The sequence below is a fragment of the Bemisia tabaci genome, chromosome 10 (assembly GCF_918797505.1).
Source record: "Bemisia tabaci chromosome 10, PGI_BMITA_v3".
NCBI classification, from domain to species: Eukaryota; Metazoa; Arthropoda; class Insecta; order Hemiptera; family Aleyrodidae; genus Bemisia; species Bemisia tabaci.
In genome coordinates, this window is record NC_092802.1 from 12222212 (window position 1) to 12248779 (window position 26568).

The 26568-nt window shown below is 39.4% G+C and overlaps 2 protein-coding genes across 3 annotated transcripts in view; both read left to right on the plus strand.

The window, feature by feature from the left end:
- Hdc (histidine decarboxylase) overlaps positions 1-9862 on the plus strand; it is a 36967-nt gene extending 27105 nt beyond the window's left edge. Inside the window, exons 15-16 of one of the 2 annotated variants that reach the window (XM_072304940.1) lie at positions 2759-2932; positions 3784-9862. In XM_072304940.1, coding sequence (XP_072161041.1) covers positions 2759-2932; positions 3784-3938 — 329 coding nt within the window. In that variant the 3' untranslated portion in view covers positions 3939-9862. Of the gene's footprint in view, positions 1-836; positions 1125-2758; positions 2933-3783 lie in introns of those variants that run through there. The other variant, XM_072304941.1, reaches the window with a different exon arrangement.
- Positions 9863-21133: 11271 nt separating this feature from the next.
- LOC140225680 (uncharacterized) lies at positions 21134-26347 on the plus strand. Its single transcript, XM_072305317.1, has 2 exons — positions 21134-24439; positions 25184-26347. The coding sequence occupies exons 1-2, from the start codon at positions 21134-21136 to the stop codon at positions 26345-26347; spliced, it is 4470 nt and encodes a 1489-aa protein (XP_072161418.1).
- Positions 26348-26568: the final 221 nt, after the last annotated feature.

Below are 26568 nucleotides of genomic sequence, written 5' to 3' on the forward strand. Positions count from 1 at the left end.
AAGAACGTAGCTGCATTTCAATGTTGCCAAATTTCTCCTCGCAAGTTGCATTTTACCAAGAAAATCTTGGGCATTTCTTAGTAAAAATTTCACTGATTTTTCTTCTGATCTGAAAAATCTGACAGTTTTTCGCCAAAAATTGTACATGTCTGTCTATTCTTGTAAAATATTAAGTTGTTTGAGCCAATTTTGCAACCTTAGGATGGAGTCATGTCCTTTATCTTGAGAACGACGTAATATCCGGCACCTATACTGCCGTGCAAATTAAGAACGCCGTATGAACATCCGAGAGTTGCCATATTTCCCTTGATAAAACATGTGTTTTTGACAAATTTCACCATTTTCCCCGGTAATCTCGATTCTTATCGGAGGAAACTTGGCAACGTCTGAGGGCTCGTACGACGTTCTTCCTTAGCATGGCAGTAATAATATCTATGAAAAATAGGTGAATTTTTGCAATGTTTTTTGACTTCTCTCGCAGTTTACTTTTGTACACTGGTAAAGGTCGAAAATAGTAATATTTTTCGTTCCCTAGCCACAGCGCCCATGTTTAAAAATAAAGTTTGATCCATGAAGTGAAGCAGACAAACGAAAGGTAGGGAAAGGAATAGATGAAGGGTTGTGAGTTATCATAAAACCCATGCAGAAGCAAACATCCACGTAAGATACTGAACTAAAATTAGAAGGTGAAAACAAAAAAAGTTAGGAGAGAAAGGAAGAGGAGGCAGCAGGAGGTTAAAGTGAAAATATTACAATTTAACATGAAAACATCGCAAATTACAAGTGGTAATACGTTATAAAACATGACAAAAACTTAAGTTATTTGTGGATTTTAGGGTCTTTTCAATCGAGGTTTGGAGTTCCAACGTAACCTTGAAGTTTCCGTCCACCATCGCATTGACTTGGCACGTCAAGAGTCCACCTGATCATAAAGGCGTCTCTAAAAATTAAATCGGAATACCTCTGGTCTAATTTGCAGGCATATCGACGAGATGGAATTTTAAAGATATCGAGTAAATGCATGGAAAATGCCATCGTGATAAAATCCACTTTTAAAAAAAAAACTAGTAACAGATGCTAAGACTCGGCAATTGACATCTGTAGCGTTTAGGTAATCACAGAATCTGAGGTTGATCACTCCTTCGTCTGTAGCAACACACTTTCTTGTAGAATATTATCGACGCACTTTACACTGTAATTACCGCACTCACTTACGGACATGTTTTTTTCCGAAAAAAGCTCCTCAAGAATCGATCATTTCTCATCAAAAAACTTTTTCTGGGGGTAAGTTCGGCTAACCCCAGAATCGTTTTCTGATTCAACCTAACAGAGTAGCAAAAAATAATGAAATCTGTCTTAACGCCAAGTTTCTACGTCCAATATGAACGGACATATCGCTCACCGAAAATCACGGTGTATGGCGTTTTACACCGTGGTAGTGCATTCAAGGCTCCCACCAACTTGGTTTCATCAATCGGTGATATACTTAACGATTATCGTTAAGTATCATCAAGGACCTAGGTCCTTGATGTTAAATACGGATGGAAAAAGGTTGAAGAAACCACGGTATATACTGCCGCGGTGGATGACGTCATAACCCGTATTTTTCAATTAACAGTATCTCCGTCAATTTTAGACGTTAAAACTTTTGAACGGATTTTATTACCTGTTGCTACAATACATGCTTAAACCATCAAAACATTATACTGTAAACAGCACAACTGGCCCATCGGCAGGTAGTTTATAGTTTTCACATACGCACGCTAATGGTTTGAGTAACATTAATTTTTGACACAGATCGTAGGAGATGGCACCCGAAAAATTGACTATTTACGCTTTATTCCATTTACTTTTTCTCTCACTTTGACGTAGCACACACATGCATTTTTCAACGATTTTCACAATAAAGTTTTTCGATATTCTTGCTCTTAAAGTAGTTCAAAGGCAGCACAGAGAGCCTTTAATGTGACCTTTCTTGTTCTTGGAAAATTCGCACACTCCTTATGTTACCTATTCCTTCCAATTTCTTTATTTTCATCTCTAGATGTCAGATTCTCGACTAAAATCTTGTCTCTCCTTTTATTTTTGTCCTCTTTGTTCCTTTTTTTTTAAGGTTACGTTGGTCTCAAAACAAATTGTGTACGAAACTGTCATCCGTCATTCCTGCTTCATTTAAATTTCTGTTTAAGTTTGAAAAGAAAATTTTGAATTTTGAAAAAATTGAATGTATATCTGTTTAAAATTTAAACTATTTTTAATACTAGTGGGTCGAATAACGTCGATGATTAAGAATAACACATGCATTTTATTGGTTTGTGTTATTAATAATGGATAGAGAAGAGAAGCGAAAACTACTAAGAAATGGTAAAAAAAAAAATTCAAAAATGGATGAGAAATTCAGAAAATAGGCGATCTATCTAAGATGAATCTCAAGTAATCACAGAAAAAGTAGTATAAAAATTGATTTAAAAAAAAAAAAAAAAAAAAAATGATTGAAAACTTGAAAGATTTTGTGACTTTTTTACCATTGGAGAGGGTTACGCTGTGGTGGCACAGGCCCCCCCTCTCCCTTTAAACGGAGGCTCATACCCCCTCCTTTCCCTAGAGCGTTACGTAATCTATGAACGCTCCCTAATGAAAAACTTCGAAAGCTGGCTACTTTGCCATGAATTCGATTGATATGCTTTGTCACCCTAATTCTATCCTATTTAAAGATGATACAAAGCTGAAAAGGTAAATTGTTTATTTAATTTTTCAGAGACCCGCCAGAAGAACGAACATTTTGGCTCAAGCTTATTGTTAGCTAACTCGCCCATGTCCCCAAAAATCGTAAACGGAAGTTATGCCGCGGTATTTGATAACGGCGAAGGGATTTCTCCCGATTGGAACAAGAATTTTTCCGTTCTCAGACTCAACGTCCCTGATAGTCCAGGTAAGGACACTTAATTTTTAGCCGGATTTTTGTTTACACTCTAAAATCTTACCACATTTACACTTCTTGAAACTCAAACGCAAAGAACAATGAAAACCCACATGAGATGTTCACACCGGAAAAAATAGTTTATTGGATTCAAAGTCCAGACTGTTAAAAAATTTGACATGAAATAATACCCTTAATTCAATCGGATTTTTGCTTGAATCGAGAGCAGAGCCTCTGAATTTAAGCAGATTTCCTTTTAGTTCAAGCTCGAAACTCGGATTTTGGATCCCACCGCTACAGCTGTGGCGCGAAATTTGAATTTCAAAAACTTTCCAGTCTTAGCCGCAAAAAAAATATGATTGTCTACTGTTGATAAAAATAAACCCCCTAACTAAAAGCAAATGGAGTTTCATTCTTAAATAATGTGCTTGCGCTGAATTTGTTTGTTTATATCAATAGCAGACGGTCATATTTGGACTACATTTTGCAAAATTTAGACCTATAGATTGTAGCCCGATTTAAAACCAACGTATGTGCCATTAGTTTCCCTATGCTCATAAGTGTTTTTTCCAGAAGAGCCAGAATTTATAGTTCCAAATTGAAAAATGCAGTTCATTTGTAATCAGAATGCGAAGTTGTTGAAAAAATTGCGCGCCACAGCTCTAGCGGCGGGAGTCGAAGAAAGTTCTGCTCGATTGGGTCGGGAAGAGCATACCTAGTAATGTGCCTTCTATCGGTCAAGATGAAACTCGGAGTATTTTATACATACAATCACTTAATTAAAAAATAAACCATTTAATGATTGTTAGTGCATAATGAGGGGAAACTTGGTTTTTCATATCTTCCATTTGTGATGGTTTCAGCTGTTAGGCGAAGGATACGAGGTATCTTGATGTCCGGGAAGCAATTCTCCCTAGATTCACGAATGGACCTTGTCCAAGGAATGATGGACAGACCGGCAAGTCGACCCCTCTCCACTCCTGGTGACCAAGCTTTGCCAGAAGATGAAGAAAATTAACTACTTTAATAACTTCTCTACGTCCGTAGCCCATCTGTTAATCTTATCATTTGGATAATGACTTCCTAGGCAAATATTAAAATCAGGCATTTCTCTAGTGGTGATTTTTGCAAATCGGTTACACTATTCTATATGCAGATCCAAGGGGGGGGGATGTAGGAGGCGTGCACCCCCCCCCCTCCCGATCGTCCAAAAAAAGGAGGAGAAAGGGATGGAAGGAACGGAGGAAAGCAAACGAAAGGACGCTTGTACATGTGTATAGTGTGCTATGTATTTGGTAACTAAATTTTCGTATATACTCCCATTTTCAAGATTCTCTGTGAAGACGTTAATATAGCCTGTGACGCTGAATGTCTTAAAATGTACTAACTAACTTATTCGTGACAAAATTGACTCAAACTGCAAATAGATGCTTTAAAATTTCGAAAATTTTCTGGGGATAGCACCCCGGATCCCATTTAGAAGTGTCTGGATCCACTTATGATTCCCTCCATTTATTTTTCTGTGTCGCTCATGATGGTTTAAAAACTTTTAAGGTGAAAGCTGCCATAAAAACGTAAAATTCATTTTAAATAATGATTCTAGGCAAGGCAGCCTGCCACATTGAGCATCGATCATCATTTTCACATACATTTGAAGGATGAAAAAAAAACATTTTGCTCGTAAGAGTTGCCACTGGGCATTCGAAACTGCCGAGGTACACAGTCAATTATTTCGTCTCCTATTGCGTGAGAGACATCATTAATATCAACCTTTAAAGGCCTATTTCACAAGCAAATACTCGAATAGATTTTTCAAAACATACCAAAACCTTTTCGATTATATGGAAGTGATAACTGTAAATTAAAGAGATACACAACAGCATTCTTTAAAATAGTAGGTTGGAGTTTTTTTGCCAACGTGCTTTAAAATTCAACATGAAGCTGAAAATCTAAATGCAGAAGAAAAAAGCTCATATGAGCACAGTTTTCCCTCAAAGAGATATGCTGTTTGGTGCAACACTAATTACGTCCATTCAGGGAGGCAACTGCAGACGCGTTTCGGCCTTGTTGGGCCAATCATCAGTGCAGTGCAGCCTCCCGAATTTTCTGCTACCAAGCTCGAGAGGTCGTGAAAACCAGCCCGAAAATGGACGTAACTAGTGTTGCACCAAACAGCATATTTCTTTGAGAGAAAACTGTGCTCATGCGTTTTTCCCTCTGTATTGAGATTTTCAGCTTTATGCTGAATTTTAGCGCACGTTGGCAAAAAACTCCAACATAATGTCTCACGACCCGTGCGTCCACCGCAATCAGTTTGTGTATTCTTTAAAACATAAAATGCGGGTTATTTTATCTACTCGTATTACAAGACAAAAAGGAGACATGTACTATAACACTAAGAATTTTCGTCGGTAAAATTGGGCGTATTTCTATTAAACGGAACTACGTGCATTACGACATGAGCCTGAGACCCATAAGAACATATCGACGGTGAAACTACCAAACCACGTATCTCGTTTGCGGTGTTTAAAAATCTACGCTCACGTTTTATTTTTTTAAAGTAGACCAAATCAATATTATTCCTTGAAATTTTCACATAATTTTCTCCGCACGAAGAGAAAAAATCACAGACATTTTCAAGACTGGCCGTTAAGTAGTTTTTCATTTAAAAAATAAAGTATGACAGGAAGTCTGCGACGTCGCAAACCGAGATACGTGGTTTGGTAGTTTCACCGTCGATATGCATATCAGGGCTCACGTCATAATGCACATAGTTCCGTTTGATAGAAATATGTCCAATTGTCGTACAATGAAGCAATGCCTGTGAATTTTTCCGTACTTTAATTCATGCAAATCCAGCGTAAGAAATCACCGATTGATTCAGTTAGAAATACCGATGTCTAACTTTTTTCACCGTGGTCACACGATTGAGAAAGATGTACCAATGTTTTGTCACACTTCCCGAAGAATAGTTTTTCTACGGGCTCATTTGATGATTTTAAAGTTCGATATTTAAGGTTGATATTATAACCTGGCATCTCGTATTTTCAATCCATGCCCCTTTATCATACATCGATAGACACCTCGTTGATTGTTTTCGAAAAAAATCCTGATTTTACTTTTTGCCTAGATAAAATTAAATTAAAAATTACGTTCATTTATGTAAATAATACGAGATCTCAAACGTCCCAATAAAAAAGAATCACTTTTCCTACGGAGGACCGGCAATATTGCTACACGTACGCCAGTAGCGTGGCGTGAATTGCGATATATCGATTGTTATACCATTTGAACCTACGGCTAAGAATCGATTATTAAGGTGTTCGCTGCGAACACCCTGTTTATCGATCCTTTTCCATATGTTTAAATGATATAACAATCGATGTATCGCAATTCACGCCTCGCCACTGACGTGCGCATGATTTGATTTCTTCGGTCATAGACGTATTGCTGATAATGTTTTAAGAAAGCGCTTGGACAGTGTGCGTTACGGAATATACGACAAAACAAATAGATATTGCTAGAAACAAATGGACCACTAGACGAGGTACAAAATCAAGCATTCTGATGCATGAATCCTAGCCAAAATTTCACGTAAAACACAATTCACGCAACGTAAACTACTGAATTAACCCCTGACCCAGATATTTAGTGTTTCTTGACGTGAATTCAAACCTCCCGCTCATGAGAACTCAATTGTCTGCGTGAGTCAAATCGCACATTATACGTTACCGTGGTAGTCTCTGCAATACGAAAATATAGGAGCCTCAATCATGATGCTTTGGCTCAGCTATAGCAAGTTGTTTACACTGTGAACGATAAAGGTTAGGAAAGGAACAGTGCTCGATTGAGAAGCCTGCCGAAACCGTCGTAAGGCGTGATTTGACTCACGTAGAGTATGGAGTGTCTTTAGACCGAGCAATGCAAATTTCCTGTAACCAATGTAAAATTAAAACTTTAATATCTTAGTTAGGAGTTGATTTCAGTAATTTTTTGATGCAAGAATCGTGTTTTACATGAAATTCTGATTAAAAAAGATGTATCAGAAAGCTTAAATTCGTACCTTGTCTAGTGATCCATTATAGTTATATACACCTTGGACGAGAGTTTAAAAAAGATATACCTTTATCGACTGTGGGAGTGCAAAAATTTTAATCTAGTTGGTGGTGTTCAGAATCTATGCTTCCATTCTATTCATTGAACGCAAAGTCCCACAAGTTCTTGAAATTTTTACGGAATATTCTTTGCCCGGATAATAAATTTTCGGAAATTTGTCAGAATATTTTAGTATATTTTTTCAGTTGAAAAGTAAACTATGATAGGAAGTCTGTCATCATTGATATTCGCGTTTTTGCAATTTTACAGACAGTGTGCAATTGTATAGGACTGATAATAAATATCGAACGGATCGTAATTCGATAGTGGTTCGATGTATCGTTTGGTTCAAAACAATAGAACAGAACCTCAAACAAAAATTTTAGGATTTAAGCTGGAAAAGCTGAAAATGAGAAAATTGCTAACAATTTCGCTTTTCATAGCCATTTTATACTCAAACGAATCAAAAATCTATCACAAAAAACCCGTGCCCTTAGATTTCTAAATTGACTTTTGAGGTTATGTTTACATGTTGAACCAATCGATATCGATAAAATCTCAACTGTTTGATGCATCGAATACGATTGCATACGTAAACGAATTAGATTGGCTAAGACGCCAAATAAATTTTTGTAAATGATCGATTAATCTTGTTTACTTGCACCGAAAAAAATAATATGCTGTTTTAGCATCTAGGATGTCAAAAATGTGTCTGGTGATCCCAAGATGCTGCCTTTACTGCCCCCGCAGTTAATTTTACATCCTGTGAATGCAAATTCAACTGCGGGGGCAGTAGAGGCAGCATCTTGGGATCACCAGACACATTTTTAACATCCTAGATGCTAAAACAGCATATTATTTTTTTCGGTGTAGCTGAAATACCGTTGAAAAAAATACAGTAAGTGATACATTGTAAGGTTTAAAAATTTAAGGGTTGCATTTTGAATTGATGTGTGAGTGCGTACTATATTTTTGCTCACATGGATGTGCCAAAATTTCGCAGTATCAAATTATTTTACGGCAACTGCATTATGTGTAAAAGTGGTGCACTAAAACAAGATGGGAACGCGGATAATCATTTATACCTAATTTATCACTTTTACAACTACAAATACAGTATTACCTATTCTTCACAAGCTCCAAAAATGGTGAGAATATAAACTACGCCTGAGTGAAAAAGAGAGTGGTGTGATGTCAATTATCACTAATGACTCCGTCATCGGTTCAACTATTTACCTATTTGAGGCTCTAGTTATGCATTCTATAATCAATTTTAAAAATCTCTGAGTTCATGGCCGCAACAATCACAATTGAAATGAAGAAAAGCCAACGTCAGCGACAGCGTTTAATTGTCAGTGGCTCACAATGAAGGTTAAACGAAGGAAATGGAATCATTTTCAGTAAAATATATGCGATTTTACAATTTATTGAAGTTGAACCTGCTCACTAAAACCCGACGCCAAAGCCATAACTTCAATCGAAGTTTTGCCACCTCATTGGATTTGCCATGAACCTCTGCCGTGCTTTGATCTCAGTGAATTCATTGAACACACTATAAAATTTGAATCCATGGTCTAATGTTTGTAAAAATGTGTAAATAAGTTATTAATACTTTACAAGTTTAATATAGCTTAATGCTGCGGTTAAAATCAGAAAAACCGTAGCAAACATTTTTGGTGAAGTTTCTTGATAGATATGTTTGGTAGGTTTGGTTAGGTCAAACTTGAAAAAAATGAATTATTATCATACTTCAAATACTTAGAGAAGTTTGTTTGAACACGTGTGGTCGTCCACGGAAAAGTATTCTCATGTTCATAAATAAAACTCAACATTTAGTATTTGCAACATTACTTTCTCTTATGAAAGCAAAAGGCAAAATGAAATCTCAAACTTTGCAGAATTTCCTCAATCAAATATTTATTTTTGAGGAAAGTAAAGAATATTTCTCCTAGGAATTTTTTAATATCGAAATCATATCACGAAGATACATTCCTAAAAATTAGAAGAAAAACATCCACTCATTCCGAAGAAAATTTGTATTTTATTGAAAGAAATTTGGCAATGTCTTAATGCTCAAACGGTGTTCTTCCCTAGCAGTGCTAGGTCCTACCCTAGGCTAGCAAGTTGGCATAGCAAAGAGTATGTCAAGAGAATTTTGGCACAGAATATTTACCTAAAAATTTCGTCAATTTTCATGAAATTTGAAGTTAAGAACACGAAAGTTTGAATTACGGAATTTAGAGAAAAAGCCACTTCAATATTCGATCTCCTATTTTTGTCGCCTGAAATAGTCCGAGCCAAACACTACTTTAGCCCTTTATCGAAGCAAGAATGATCCTCAACCCTCGTAAATCGTTCTGCGATGCACTAGAAATTGTTTCCCATCGAAATCTAAAATTTTATGTCTTGAGACACATCTTTACAAAGAAAATTCCGTGTAGAAATCAACACCATGCAATACAGAACCTCTCAACTTGGGCGGCCATACGTGTGACAAGGTAGACAATGATACCTAATTTTGAAAATAAGAGCAGAAAATTTCAAAGAATCCAACAAAGTTGGGAAATAAAACTTCATTCCGGCTGGGACCCGAAAAAAAGTTGAGAGTGGCGAGTGGTTTTCTTTCGATGCATGGATAAAATGTGGCTACGGTTTTCTTCACTCTTAACTACAGAATCTATTTGTTAGTGTGTTAAATTTTTATTTTAATTGTTTGCTTTTTATGTTGGCAAATTCACGTAGGTCACTGACCTTTGCTGGTCTGACAATAAAAATAGATTTAGCTGTAAGCAATTTATTTGTGTTGCGTTACTTACTGCATTTCAATTAAATCCTTTTCGAATGTTACGGTGTGATTACTTTGTTTTCCTGTTGATTCCGTCTCTGTCTCCTTGGGCCTCGATACCAGTGGCGTGGCGTGCTTTGCGATATATCGATTGATCTGCCAATTAAACCTATGGAGAAGGATCGATAAACAGAGTGTTCGAAACGAACACCTTAACAAGTTGGATTTTGCAATCGCTAGCGATAGCAATATTCGTCATGGGAACGTTAGCTTCTGGGATATGAAAATGTTAAGGTACAGTTCGTTTGTAGTATCTTCTGAATTGAAGGGGCTATGTAATTTTGTGTTGACATCTCTTTTTTAACATTTTTAATTATTTTCTTTGCATACAAGAAAGCTGTTATGTACCAATTATTTATTTTCGTTGGATTATTTATGGTTTTCGGAAGTTACCGCATTTAAGTTTCAGGTTCGCTTATTCGGCGTAAAGTATACAAAAGGTGTCCCAAAAGCACCGGGACTTGTTCTGTAACTTCGAAAGTAAGATGGATACAGACATGATCTTGATTTCATTTTAAAGATCAACTCAATACCTATCGATTAAAACCAAGATCAGCTCAATCGGATAAAAATTGACCAAGTTATGGCACTTTGAAATCAGCGAGGAAAGTTTACGCCTACGGTTTTTAAGGAAGATTCTTCATCGCCGTAAATCGAAAAGTCGGCCTATAAAGTGATGCTTATTGTGTTTTTTTCATTTTCGAGGTGTCATTTATCAACATTTTGTACCACCAAACACAACAGTTGACAGTGCGTATTATTGCAAAGTGCTAAAGGAGTTGAGAATGCACATTTCCCGGAAACGGTCGGACTTGAAAGCTTCGTGGATACTCCATCAAGACAAGCGCGGCCTCACACATCGAGCTTAACACGTGAATTTATGAGTAAAAATGGAGTTGAAACAATCCCTCATCCCCCTTACAGCCCTGACTTGGCTCCATGTGATTTTTGGATGTTTCCTACACTTAAAAAGGAGCTTCGTGGACGAAGATTCGAATCGAAGACCGAAATCCAGAATGCAATTCAAAACTTTTTCAACGCCATCCCAGAGGAAGAATTCAGGAAAACAATGTTGGATAAGTGGCAAGAGCGCATGAAAAAGTGCATCCGGTTTGATGGACGGTACTTTGAAAAGCAAAAGGAAGTTATGGAAGATTCGGAGGAAAGTGGATACGAATATTAACTTTTTGAATCCTGGTAAGCGAAAAATCTTCCTAAAAACCGTAGGGGTAAACTTTCCTCACTAATTTCAAATTGTCATAACTCGGTCAATTTTTATTCGATTGAGCTGATCTTGGTTTTAATCGATAGGTATTGAGTTGATCTTTAAAATGAGACCAAAATCATGTCTGTATCTATCTTACTTTTGAAGTTACAGAACCAGTCCCGGTACTTTTGGGACACCCTACGTATGATATTTTTACTCTACACATATGCCTGAATACGCATCATAAGGGACCTATGTGCTTCCTAAGTTGCCAAGTATTAATTATTGTTTGATGATTGGTCTAAAACATTCAATACAACCAGTAAAAATTAACTGTCCCCTGCGAGATTCGAACCCCCGCTCGCACAAAAAGTGACATTTACCCGACGTCAGAATGGTGTCTCTGCTGACTGAGCCATCTCGCCGTATGAGAGCGATGGGAGAAAATAGCACAGTTAAGTGATCTCGGACGCTGAGCGGGGCTTCACAAAAGACGACCTTGAGATTTCGGCAGTTCGGCCACTGGCGTCATAAGAGACATCGGATTAAAGCGCATTACTCTGTGAGACATTGTTTACCTATGCTGTCATATGTCACAAGGTTCATCTCAGTATGGATTTGCGATCGCGGCAGTAAGCTGAGGCAATATTTCTGTATTCATGGATTAAATCCATCAATCGAGTTCTGATTTTGGCTCATATATCCGTAACGGGTCCTCCAGAGCAATTTTCCACCTTGTACGATGGTTATTATTTCTTTATATCTATGTTTAAAATTTGAGGTGGGATAATGGCGGCTTCTCAAGAACACCGAGGTAGGCGATCTTTTGCACCAACGAACAGAAAACTGATGGCGAAAAATAACCAATCAGAACCTCCCAAAAAAAAGAATTTGCCTAAAAACGGAACTTCGTGGTTCTGCGCAGATTTACCAGTCAGACACGACATCTTAAGGTGGAAAAAAACTCGCTGAAAGCGAATTTTAGCAATCAACACAACTTGACGTAGAGACATGATTGGCTAAAAAATACAACGGTTTTTGATACATCGGAAAATCAACCAAAAATCGGAGACTGGGCGAAACGCTCAAGGTCGCAGAGGTATAGGGAATCCCATAGCGAAAGCAACGGAACGATTCTAATATCATGGGGAACTCCGTTCCCATGACAATAATCGATTTTATACAATAACTTCAAGTGGGGAAATATCGATAATCGATCATTCACGTCTCGCCACTGCTCGATACATCGCACTAAAGGGGCAGATACACGTGCGAGTTAGACGCGCGTCTTGAGCGGCGAGTGCTTCGGCCGTGTTCGGCAATCTTCGTAGCCAATCAGGTCGCAGCTCGCCACTTGTAACTCGCTCAAAGTAGGATGGGGTCCTACTTTACGGGTCAAGACGCGCGTGTAGCGCGCAGGTGTATCTGGCCCTTTAGTACAGGAAATGAGATAATTTCCGCCTGCGAATATTCCTCTTATGAAACTTTGTATTGTTAATTTTGGAAGTAAACTGCTGCTTGAACTCGATACCAAATTATCCTCAAGAAATCATTTCTAAAGCGTTTTAAAAATTTCAAAATGGTCAAGTGTTGAAAATAATTGATAAGCAGTTCCGCAACGAAAATCAGGAAACTTATCAACAGTCCAACAATCAGGCCAATGAAAGCTGATTGCAGATCATTCAAACTAAAGGGGCGTGGCTCTGCCGAATTTTTGGGCTGGGGTTCTTCTAACCTAAGTCGGTTCGACGGACACTCCTCCAAAATGCGTCTAGTTTGACCAGTTTCAAAATGTTGGGTTACCATCTGATTTAATTTTTCGAAGTAGAATGAATTACTCAGGAATTTGAAAATCAGTGGATACGCTAGCAAGCACTCTTCCATCAGATGATACTCAAACCATTCTGATGTTAGATAGTGTCTTATGCGAATACTTCTTTTTAGTTTGGAGGAAAAAGGTGGTCTCACCAGGAAAGCATCCGTCTCGGCAACTGTTCGTTCATTTTGTTCAACCTCGTTGATTTCATCCCCGAACCGTGATTTTAGCTCCATTAAAGTATTCTTGACTTCGTAGATCTTCTCGGTGTGATTCGAGAGAAAATAAATTTGATATATTTCTTGGAAAATCAGACCAGAGTAAAACCTTAAACCGTCGACAATTTTTGCTCTCAGTGACTCGCTCTGGTTGAATTGTTTAAAAATACTCGAAATTTCATTTTTGCCGTGTTCGAGGGTCTGAATGAAAATATCAGACTCCTCCAGAATTCGCAAAGAATCAATTTCAGGATACAGAACTCTGTCGCTCAGTAATGTCGTCATAGAACTCAGAAAAATAGTTGTGATGATGATCGAGGAGAAACTGAAGAGAACGAAGAGGATCTTTCCTGTCAAGAGACGACCGAGATGTAGAGATGGCGGACTCCCGCAAATGAAATACGCGTAGACGGTCAGCAGGGATGAGGTGTCTCTATAATAATCGATTTCTGAGTCCGTGTAGAGACGATCGAAGAATTCGCACTGTGCATACTGGAACGAATATTGGAGGGATAAAAAACCGATGATCGTGATGAAAATAAAAATCCAGATCACCGGAGGGTAACTTTTGAAAATGACGAGGCCTTGTGACATATCGACGGTGAAACTACCAAACCACGTATCTCGTTTGCAGTGTTTAAAAATCTACGCTTCCATTTTATTTTTTTGAAATAGACCAAATCAATACCATTCCTTGAAATTTTCACGGAATTTTCTCCGCACAAAGAGGAAAAATCACAGAAATTTTCAAGACTGGACGTTAAGTAGTTTTTCATTTAAAAAATAAAGTATGACAGGAAGTCTGCGACGTCGCAAACCGAGATACGTGGTTTGGTAGTTTCACCGTCGATATAATCACTATGTGGAGCTGCGATGCACAGCCTGTTTGTGTCAACGCTTACCGAATATTCGTATTTTGAGAAATCATCCTCCTCCGAAAGCAGCATGCTGCCGAATGAGACCAAATCGATGCCGAATTGCATACCGTGGTCCGGCTCAAAATGAGTCCCCTGAGAATCACTTAGTAGTGTGAGGGGATCTTCATCTATAATGGTGCAGTTCATGGATAGTTTGAAATCCTCCAGTACAGTCAGGAAAAGATAAAACTGGTCATTCCAGTCTAAACTCTTGGGAGCAGTATTGAAATCAGCATCGCTGAAGAAATCTAGAAATACTTTTACAGCTTTTTTGTGCATGTTTTTCCACGAAAAATCGAAAAAGGTGTCATCGGAGTCGCCTCGGTATGAGATAAGATTTTCCGCGAACGGGTCGTACCGCGCGCAGCCGCCTGGATGACAAATCACGGTTCTTTGACCTTTGAAGAAACGCCAAAAGAATTTGAAGCAAAACTTAAAGCCATCCGTTTCTATATTAAGCGAGTCATTAGAGAGAGTCCGCAAGGAGTTTACGAGAACGTTGCTTGAATTTTTCAGCACAAAAATCAGATAGTTTCTAAAATTCCAAATTCTGTCGGAGAACAATGCCCTAGTAGCATTGAAAATTGAATCACTCAGAATCGAGTCGTGTTCGAGATCCGCTGACAACATGTTAACCTCTTTGTAACACGCTTCCCTATTTTCCGGCCACAGATATCGTCCATCGATTTTGATGCAATAACGAGGTAAGGATATCTCCGATTGATATCCTATGTCCCTATCATTACTTTCGAGGTTTACTATCGTCTCTCGGTCTTTTCCTAGCGGTTTTTCTGAAATCGTGTAGAAAAGCAAGTTGAATAACTGCTCAATGTCATCGAGGATGAAGATAATATTTTTACCGTGGTTAGTGGCTACAGAACTGGTTACTTTGCTGACATGAGTGATTGAAATTGTCTGAATTGAGTTCTCGTGCAAGTTGTGGATGAAATTTGTAAATGGTGGATCTGAATTGATTTCTATCGTGTAAAAAAATCTTAGTTTGGTTTTTCTCGCGATATTCTGGCACACGTTAAATGCTAATGATGTTAGAGGCTTTTGCGTATCACACGCAGATTGCTGAATACTCCAAGTGCTAGAGACAACTGATACGATTGGAGTAATTAACAGAATAATCAAATAAATATACATCTTAGATTATAAATATCTACTTTAGAATCTTAAAATGTGATAAAAATAATTAGTTAAAATTAATTTTACAAAGAATACTTGGTTTCCCTACAACATACCAAAATCCAATCTCAATGATGATTTTCTAGTTAACTTACTTTCGAGGTATCCATTCACTTTAAAAATACTAATTGTGAGTCACACACAACCTAAGTCTGAACAGTAGGCGCAGTCAATTATTAATTGCTACAACCTAAAGAACGCTCTCCTCTCTGCCTGTGACCTCAAACTGTCACTCTTGGTGATGAAAAGTATGAAATCAATAATATTTGCACTTTTAGTGCTAGATATTTGTGCACTTTTTACTGACACCACTAAATAAAATACTCCCGATGACTTTTTGTGGGTATTATCAAGAAGAATGTATTCGCTGTTTTCAAGGGTGAATAATATAACACACCTCAAAAACAATTTTGAATTTTCGCGTAAACTTTTGCAACAAGTTTGATTTGTAATGTTGTTCTTTTTTTAAATTCGTCGATATTCTTCCCCCTTTCCTTTTCTTTGCCTTTTTCTGGTTTGGTTTGTTAAAGTCTCACTGGAATATAGGCCCACTCCTTATGCATCTAAAATGTATCAAATGTCACTGCTGCTTGAGGTTTTTATAAACAACTTACTCTGGTGAAGGTCACTTTTTTCACCGATGCATGACATTGATTTATCGATTTGAATCTGATGTTACTACTTTAATGTCTACTCAAACTTTCATTCAGGGTGCTTACTTTCTCAAATAGTAAATAACGTGCATTATGAACAGTTCCATGCGGCCAGTTTTGTCAAGACAGCTTACCGATAGAAAGAGGTTTATCAACTCCTTATGTTGTCGAGAATAAAGTTATGTTAGGTATGCTCAAACGCTGCCGACAATGTTTACACGGAGAGAGCATTGTCGCGCCTGTGCTGCTCCTCCAATTGGTTTATAAGTTTTAGGATTTTCATGGGGCTTTCCAGAACTAATGTAAACCAAGCTGATCACGAGGAATTTTTACTATTAAGGCTTGAATGACAGTCACGGAAAAAGTGTAATTATTTGACAACATTGTCCATACAAATTTGTTAAAAACTTGATAATTTACATATATAATAAAAAATTCTCATCTTGTTTATAGCTGTGGAGCATTGTGATTGTGTACATTGATCCAAAACTAAATGGAAAACAATGGATTGCTGATTTAACAATTAAATTGTTAAAAAACATGTCCGACATGTTTCAAATGTACATTTTACAATAGTGGGAAGCTAAATTAACCACGGGGATGGTTAAGTTAGCATTTTTTTATTGTAAAATTTACATTGAAACATGTTGGATACTTTCTTAACCACAAAATCGTTGCATTAGCAATTCATTTTTTCCGTGTAGGAGCGGAGGAGCTGCCATGAAAGCGAAAAACTTGCCAACCTGTCAGAGGGTAGTCCGTTTTTCCGTGGTGGAAGGCTCACAAACTAAGGGTCGTATACATAGAAACACCTTAACCAGCTCCTTTTCTGGGGTTTTATTTTTGTCATCTTCGCTAAATACAACTTAAGTCCAAAAAAATACTCTTGATTCATCGATTTTTGCTTAAATCAAGAACCATGCCTCATAATTTGAGCGATTTCCTTTTGATTTAAGCAAAAATCTAATTGAATCAAGAGTCATTTTTCTTGTCAATGTTTTCAAGAGTCTGGACTCTAGATCCAATGTGTTTTTTTTCAGTGAGGGTCGTATACATAGATACACCTTATAACCAGCTCCTTTTTTGGGGTTTTTATTTTTTGTCATCTTCCCTAAATACAACTTAAGTCTTGCTGCTTTGCTCGAAACTGTTCCGTCGAGCTGCCCAGTATCGTCGCTCCTCTGACGTAAGAGTGCATCTTGATTTCCACATGAGCTCCAGAAAACATAGAACTATATGTAAAACAAGGCTCAAGTGGAAATTGAGGGACGTCCTTACGTTTACGAAGCAACGATATGGACTTATAGGGTCAAGATTTTTTCAGTCGATACTCATGAAAAGCTGTCAAAACGATATACATAAGGCTGTATTCTTTTGACTTCGACGCCTGCATAAGCCGTAAGGAATACGTGCAGTTTATATTCCTAAACAGGCGTTTGAATCTCTGCGACGCTCTTTCAAATCTCATCAGCCCAGACGTGAACTTGAAGAATTATACCCCGAGACCATCAAAAATTTTGCGAAAAATCCTGAAGTACGTTGAATTTGACACCCCATGTATATTTGGCTGCAAAATACAGAAATCATCTAAATTGTGCACTGTAGTTTTCTGGAAAAACTTTGTGTTTTCCCTCCCCTATTTCATCTGGAATTCGCTATTAATTTGAATCGGTTACTAATCTATCAACACTCCTCCACTCTCTTTACTGATTAATTTAATGGGGGCATGTTTTATCATTATGCTAAATTTACGCTCTGTTGCTCTGTTTCAGTATTGTAAAGTTCACTCTGATGTCTGTTTTAGGTATATAATATTTGAAAATATGACGATTTTCAAAGCATTAATATGCAAACTTTGCAACGCTTTAGCTCCGAAACCAGACTCCAGCTAAAATTTTTACTGGAGTCTTGGGTCATCATTAGGTTTCATTTAGGCCACATTTGAATGAAGTCCCCAAGTTTCAGAAAAGGGGCCAAAAAAGGCCCTTTTTTGGGAAGCTCTTTAGCCCCGCCCCCATTCTTTACATATTTCACAGTGGATCTGCAAAATACGCCCTTAGATGTGGCTGGAGCAATTTGCCAAAGGTGACGCGGCTTCTAGTTTTCCAGAAAGGGTCTGGATCTTTCCAGCAAGGTTGCAGAAAGTTCCTTAGTGTACGCTTTTACCAGCAATCCACAGATATCTCTACGCCCTATTACACAGCGCGCTCAGAGTAATTACCGCAGACAAAAATCAGGGTGATTTTTAAAAACCAGTCAGCGCTGTCAATGTAATTTTAACAAAAAAAATAAACGCAGTCTACATGCTATCAGCAATCCATAAGCGCAGCCGCGGTAATTTACACACAAATCAGTGTGCGAGCAGTAATTTATACATTTTTAGGAAAATCGAAGCACTCGGGGAGTGATTAGTATAGAAAGAGTGCACTTTTAATAACTGTAATTCCCTGGCGTTCCGCTAATCACTATGGTGTGCCTAATTATTAAATTTCATCCAGATACGTCTCATATTACAAGCAGTTGAATAATTATATTGACTCTAGTACCTTTAGAAACTCATGCTCAGCAATTCGATCCCGTAGTGCTGAAGGAAAATGCCGGATGAACATTCGAAAGTTCCCAAATTTCCTTCGATAAAATATTTAATTTTGAGAAAAGTCATGAATATTTTTTCATGAAATTTTCAGGAACTTTAGGTGAAACAGCGGACAAAATTATCTGAAAAATAGAAGGTGAATATGCATATGTATACCAGGAAATTTGTGTCCTATCTCAGGAATTTGACAACGCCTGAAGGTTCATAGGGCGTTTTCCCTTAGCACGGCAGTGGGGCTATGGGCAACGAAACGCCCCGGGCCCGGCGCGTGGCCGCGCGGCGCGCGGGGTGTAGACAGCGCCTTCAACATCGTGGATATACTTCATACGCTACACCGTTCGTTCCGCATACGTCCCGATGTCAATCGGTGAATTTGTCAGTCCTTCAAAAAACATTTTCATGTGAGGATGAACCGCCAAGATTAAAATATCATCATTTGTCGCCGAACATACAGTGATATCCCACAAAATAGACACCAATTAAAATTCATTTATTTTAATTTAAATGTTCTCCTCCTTTCAACATTTTTCCCGGAAAAACGCAAAACGGACCGCGTTAAGCAGAAAGGAACCAAGCCACATCGGCGATTGCCAAATTTAATTGGGCAATTAATTTTTTTTACATGAAAACGTTTGTGCAGATTTTTGTGCAAATTTCGGCGAATTTCATGCATTGCACGAAGCAAATTCCTTACAATTTTCAATGGAATCCACACAAACGTTCTCTTTTAAAAAGTTAAATTTGGCAATAGCTGATGTGGCTTGGTTCCTTCCTGCTAAACGCGGTCCGAATATAGATAAAAAATAATGGAATGTATTCGATAGTGGTTCACTGTATCGTTCGGTTCAAAAAAATAGAACATAACTCCAAACAAAAATTTTATGATTTACATCGGAAAAGCTGAAAATAAGAAAATTCCTACAAATTTCACTTTTCATTGCCATTTGGTACTAATATACATAAATAAATAATCCATGAAAGAAAACCCGTTCCCTCGATTTACTGGGTTGAATTTTGAGACTATATTTACTTGTTGAACCACACTTGAAAAAAAAAAAAAAACACATTGGATCTAGAGTCCAGACTCTTAAAAACATTTTAAGCTGATTTCGTTTTGATTCAAGCAAGAATCCGATTGAATCAAGAGTAGTTTTTCTTGTCAATGTTTTCTAGAGTCTGGACTCTAGATTTAATGTGTTTTTTTTCCAGTGCATCGATATCGATGCAATCTCACATGTTTGGTGTATCAAATAAGATCCACATTTAAAAAAAAAAAAAAAAAAAAAAAAAAAAAAAAAAAAAACCCAATACAATTTTTGTGAAAATTTCGGGAGAAACTTAATAGTGAAACTGCATTTCTCTATAATAAACTTCCAGGCCTTACGTAATTTTTCTGGGGGGGGGGGGGGTTGTCTGTAACTAAAAAAATTGATTTGCGTAATCTACAGACGGCCTCAAATCGCAGATCCCTGTGCCTTTGAAAACCTCCATTTATTAACGTTGTAGTCATCGAATGGAAGAAGAGTAAGATACATATACATTCCTGAAGTGCGAGACCACGTATCTCCATTTGCGACCAGTGGCGTGGCGTGCTTTGCGATATATCGATTGTTACGCCATTCAAACCTATGAAAAAAGATCGATTATCATGAGTGTTCAGTCGCGAACCGAGGTTTCTCGGGGTTACCGCGTCATCCATCCAGGCGGGGCACCCTTTCCAACCCCCGCGCTCCTGGACACGGGCTATGACCTACTTTCCCCAGCGGGCCCCATCCACTTTCACCTATCACAAAGGCTCTGGAAACTCTTTCCTTTGCAGCCAAGAGTCAGTCGAAAAATACATCCTCGACACCTCACACGCGACCGAGCGGTTTCCTTCCGTCAGACTGTTACGGCTCAATACAGTTCATTTCCGTACATCTTCTCTTGTTATTTCAACCTCCTTGGACCGCTTAAGTGCCGTTCCAGGCTTCCTCCGCAGCACTTGCTGTTCGGGGAAAAACATTGGTCCCTCGGGCCGGATACTGCCGCGTACCTGTGGAACGAAAATCGCGAAGATTCGGAAATCAGTGAAACCATCGCTGCGTTCGGACTCCGAACTTTGTGCCAATTCGTCCAACGCTTGTAGCCGGAAAACTTGATCGTGCGTTACACTTCCACAAGAGTTCGTACACAACTCGCGCCTTTAAGTGCCTTTCCATGGTGTTACGTCGTGTGTCTTTGAGCAACTAGCTCTTCACGCGGCAACGTGTGCGAACATGCCCCCAACTAGGCGGGCTTTCACGTGAAATTACGCCAACTAGCATTCGGAAATAGTGCGATTTCCTGAAGGAAACAAAACAAAGGTGAACTCAACGGTTATCAATACCTGGACAAAATCGTGTGAAATGCATTCGGACAAGAACTGGGCCTACTAGCCAAGCTGTGGTCACGTGTCAGGTCTGTTGCGATCGTAATGCATGCGCATAACTATCCTCTTTGATTTAGTAAGCTCGTTAGCTTTTTTCACCTTTGTTTGCAAAACGTCACCAATCAGGCATCAGTTCCTTGAACCCGACGAGATTTTTTGTTTTGTTTTCTTTGTCGTCAACCATTTTTCTTACTGATTTGCTTCTACGTGCTTTAAATCATATTTTTCTAATTATCGTCATTTTAATCTTTACTCCTTAAGCAAAATGGCGGAAAACGCTGACAAAATCAAAGCCCTCCACCGCAAAAGAGGTGTCATTTTGGGGGGAATTACATCATTCTCGAAAAAGCTAGATGAGTGGAGAGATAAAGAGGTGGATCGGGACAAGTATGTACTACAGCAATATCTCGATTCCTTTGTAAAAGGCTTTGACAAATTTGACCCAATTCAAGAGGAACTCGAAGACCTCGACGAAAGAGAGATAGACCAACGGCAAGTCATACAGGATCGCTTTGATGTAGCTGTTGCTCGAGCTAAAGGGTTGCTGAGTGAATATGCTGTCTCTGATGACGGTGAATCCACGAGGTCGAACAACAGCGCATCATTTCAATCCGCTGCTTCCTCCCAAAATTCTGATCGCCATGTAAAATTACCGAAGATAGATTTACCAAAGTTTGACGGAACTCTCGAAAATTGGGCCTCCTTTTATGACCTTTTTTCTACATTAATTGACGAAGACACGGCTCTTTCTGCATCGGCCAAACTTCATTTTTTGCGCAGCTCTTGTACGGGCAAAGCTGCACGTTTAATCGAATCTCTAACTACTAAACCAGAAAATTATGAAAGCGCGCTCAAACTCCTTAAGAAAAAGTTTGACTCTCCACGTCGTGCTCTTAGGGCCCACTGGACGAAATTGCGGGAATACCCCAAATCGCCCAAGGACACGCCCACTTCTTTGGGTGAGCTAGTTGACTTATTCAATCAAAATCTGAAAGCAATGGAAAATTTAGGTGCACCGGTGGATCAGTGGAGTGTACCTTTAATTGACCTCATTTTAACCAAAATCAGTCCCTACACTGCCTGGCAGTGGGAATTAACCTTAGATGAGACTGACAATAAGATGCCTTGTTACACGCATTTGCTGAGCTTTTTAGAAAGGAGAGCTAGCTCAGTGGAGCTGTCTAACTTCGATTCTGCCTGTAAGAATGTAGCTAAAGTGTCATATCGCTCAAATTATAACAACAACAGTTCGCCGGTCCCATCAGTAAAAAAACCCGCGCAAAATTTCAGTGCGACTAGCGCACCTGCCAAGTCTGACAAAAAAAAAACATGCCCCCTTTGCTCGGAGCCGCATCCTTTGTATTGGTGTGATCAATTTAAGAGTATGTCCACAGAAGACAGAAAAATTACTGCGCAACGTGAATCCCTGTGCATGAACTGTCTCGGAAATCACACCGGCTTGTGCAAGTCTAAGCACCGTTGTAAAATTTGTAAAAACAATACGCATCACACATTACTTTGTTGTCAAAATTCCGAGAAACCACAGCCAGAATCCCCGAAATTTGCTGGTGTTATTAACACTCCAACTAGTGAGTTAATTACGACCGCCTTGGTTAACGTTAACAATTATGACGGTAAAAGTGTCCTTGCTCGGGCGCTTGTTGACACGTGTTCCTCAATGCATTTTATGACTATAAATTTAGCGCAACGGCTAGGTTTGAAGGTAAGGAAGGACCCCTCTCCCATTTCTGTCTTAAACTCAATAACGACAATTTCGGGGGGCACCGTGTCCGCCATTATTAGGTCTCGTTACAATGGATACGAACGGGAGCTGACTTTTCGCACAGTTGATCAAATTACGGGCCTGGTTCCCGATCAACCAATTGATAGGCGTTTGATGAAAATACCTTCAAATATACGGCTTGCTGACCCAGAATTTCACCGCCCTGCCCCAGCTGAAATTCTCATCGCCTCAGGTACAGCGCTCTCTATGTTGTGCCAAGGGCAAATTAATCTCTCCCAGCCTGGTGGTCTGGATCTTTACTTGCAAAAAACCATGCTCGGGTGGGTCATCGGGGGGAGCGTTCCCTCGGAAAGCGCCCAATCTATGGCCTCCTGCCATCTCGTAACTCTTAATTTCGACCTCAAACAATTTTGGGAAAGGGAGGAAGTTCCTCAAATGGAAGTATTAACCAAATGCAAAAATGAGGAAGAAGCACTTTGCGAAGAGCACTTTCGCAGCAACATAACCAGAAATTCAGAGGGGCGCTATGTTGTTGCTCTACCTTTCAAAGAAAGGGTAACAGAATTGAGGGAGTCCAGGTCAATGGCCGAAAAAAGGTTAGCCGGCCTCAAAAGAAGGCTCCAATTAAACCCTGAATTAAAAGAAAAATATTGCTCTGTGATGAAAGAATACCTCACGCTCGGTCACATGTCGCCAGTGGAGGTAAGGGGAGGGGAAAAAGGATACTATCTTCCCCACCATGCAGTGACGAAGGATTCGCTAACGACCGCAGTCCGCGTGGTTTACGACGGCTCAGCCAAAACCTTCCCCGACGGCCCATCCCTCAATGAAACCCTCCGTGTGGGGCCAACCATACAACCTGACCTATTCAGTCAACTCCTTAAGTTCCGCATACATAACACGGTACTAACTGGTGACATTGAAAAAATGTACCGGCAATTTTTGGTTCGTAAGCAGGATCGTAAGTATCAGCGTATTCTTTGGCCCGACGCTGAAGGTCGCACTCAAACTTATGAACTCAACACGGTAACATTCGGCTTAGCACCGGCCTCATTTTTGGCAATCAGGTGCTTGCATCAATTAGCTGAAGATGAAGGGAAGAATTTTCCGCTCGCCGCTGAGGTGCTAAAGAATGAATTTTACGTTGACAATGCGCTAACCGGGGCGCCAACAGTTACCGCCGCAGTTCTATTGCGACAGCAACTGACTGAAATTTTAAGCAGGGCGGGTATTAACATTTACCAATGGGCATCAAATGTACCTGAAGTTTTACACGATTTACCGCCGGAGAAAATCAATAAACAGTTGGTTTTAAGCAACTCGACAATTAGCACCCTTGGACTGAAATGGGATGCTAATAGCGATTCGATCACGTACACTGTTGCCAACTTACCTTTGAATCATATTGTTACAAAACGATCCATTCTTTCCGAAATCTCAAAAATATTTGACCCCTTGGGCCTCTTAGGTCCAGTCATAATATATGCCAAAATATTAATCCAAGAGTTGTGGAAATTAAAGTTACACTGGGACGAGTCATTAACATCGAGTTTGCGCCAGGTGTGGCTTAAATATCGGCATCAACTATCCCTTTTAGATCATTTAAGTTTTGGTCGCAAAATTTTAATTGAGCACCCCGTTCGCGTTGAATTACACAGTTTTGGAGACGCAGGGACAAAAGCGTACGGATGCTGCCTATACGTTCGATCTATCGATGTTCATGGTAATATTCTAACAACGTTACTGTGTGCTAAATCACGGGTAGCACCCATAAAAACTGTGTCGATACCCAGGCTGGAACTTTGCGCCGCGCGCCTCCTGGCGGACGTAAGCACAAGCGTAAAGGAGCAAATACCTATAAACTTTGATCAAATATTTTACTGGACCGATTCTACTGTTGTGCTAAACTGGTTGCATACCTATCCGGCATCCTTGCAAGTTTTTGTGGCCAACAGGGTTGCCGAAATTCAAACAAAAACGGATATAAAAAATTGGGGTTTTGTCCGCACGTTTGACAACCCAGCTGACCTGATGACGCGTGGTCAGCTGCCGAAAAATTTTCTCAAGGAATCAATCTGGCAACATGGCCCTCCTTGGCTCAGCCACCCTGAAAGTGAATGGCCCGTTTCAAACTTCTTGGCCGAACCCAATAATGTTCTTGAAAAGAAAAAGGTTCAATGTTTTGCCGTAACAACATTTGACCCCTCATTGTTTCAGAAATTTTCATGCATTTTCAAACTTCAAAAAATCATTGCCCTTTGTAAACGCATGAAAAACAAAAATAAACACGGTCACGTTCTACTCGACGCAGCGCGAGAGGTAGCCATAAAAAATTCCGGCACTACGGTTACCGAACTCAACTTAGCCTTAAAAACTATAATGAATACAGTTCAAAACTCCAATTTCAATGAAGAAATGCACTATCTCAAAAAGGGGGAACCGGTCCCATCACACAGCCGTCTACAGCCCCTAAACCCTTTCTTAGACAAGGATGGACTCATTCGGGTAGGGGGACGGTTGAAAAACGCAGCGTTGCCATTTGAACAACGTCACCCCTTAATTCTTCCAAAGGATAACCATGTGACTCGTTTGCTCATCGAGGCCGAGCACACGATACATGGGCACGCAGGGATTCAGGCAACACTGTACGCTCTCCGCAGACGGTTTTGGGTGCTGGACGGACGCAATACGATTCGGAAGATCCTAAGGCAATGCGTTCATTGTGCCAAGCTCAAGCCTGTCTCGGTCGACTACCTGATGGGGGATCTGCCCGCCGCGCGTGTGACTCCAGCTCGCCCATTCAGCCGAGTGGGGATCGACCTCTGCGGCTATTTCTTCTTAAAAGAGAAAAAATATCGCAACAGAAATCAAGTGAAAGCGTATGTTGTTGTTTTCGTGTGTTTCGTCACAAAGGCGGTTCATTTAGAATTGGTAACGGACCTTTCCAGTGACTCATTCATAGCCGCTCTTCGGCGATTTATAGCCCGCCGCGGACTATGTTCCGACATTTACTCAGATAACGCAACCAATTTTTTAGGAACGAATAACCAAATGAAAGAGCTAGAAACCCTATTTTCTGACTCTAAACATCAAAACTCTGTACATGCCTTTGCAGCCAAAAACTGCATACGCTGGCATTTCATACCAGCAAAATCGCCTCATTTTGGTGGGCTCTGGGAATCCGCTGTAAAATCCTTCAAACATCATCTTTTGCGGGTGGTAAAGGGAGCACTTTTTACTTATGAAGAATTTTATACTTTTTGCACAGAAATAGAAGCTATCCTAAACTCAAGACCTATTTCCCCAATGTCATCTGATCCCAATGATCTCCTTGCCCTTACCCCTGGTCATTTTCTGATTGGTGATTCTTTAACGAGCTTGCCTGATCTTGAGCTTAGGGATACGCCTGTCAATCGTCTTTCGCAATGGCAGCACATTCAACAGGTTAAGCAGCATTTCTGGTCTCGTTGGCAGCAAGAATACTTGAACGAGCTGACGGTACGTCACAAATGGACCAAAGACATGCCCGGCATTCAAACCGGCGCCCTGGTACTCCTGCAAGATGAAAAATTACCGCCGCTTCAATGGAACATGGGTCGGGTAGTCGAATGTCATCCTGGACCTGACAACGTCACTAGGGTAGTGACCGTCAAAACTGCTAATGGCACGTTTCGCCGCAGCACAAAGAAAGTCTCTCCTCTGCCTATCGAAAATAGCATTGTTGGGCGCAATTAACTTTCCAATAAATTAACATTTTAATTTTCTCGTTTTGCGCAGGTGCAAAATAATGAAAATACCTCTTCAACTGCCCAAGTTTTCATTTTAAACCGTTTTACTTTTGGATTACAAAGAAAAGAGTTAATCGAATATTTTCTTAATTTTTACATTTAACTTAAATTTAAGACCACTTTTGTTAATTTTAAATATACAATCTCAAATCCTATACTCTTATGCCT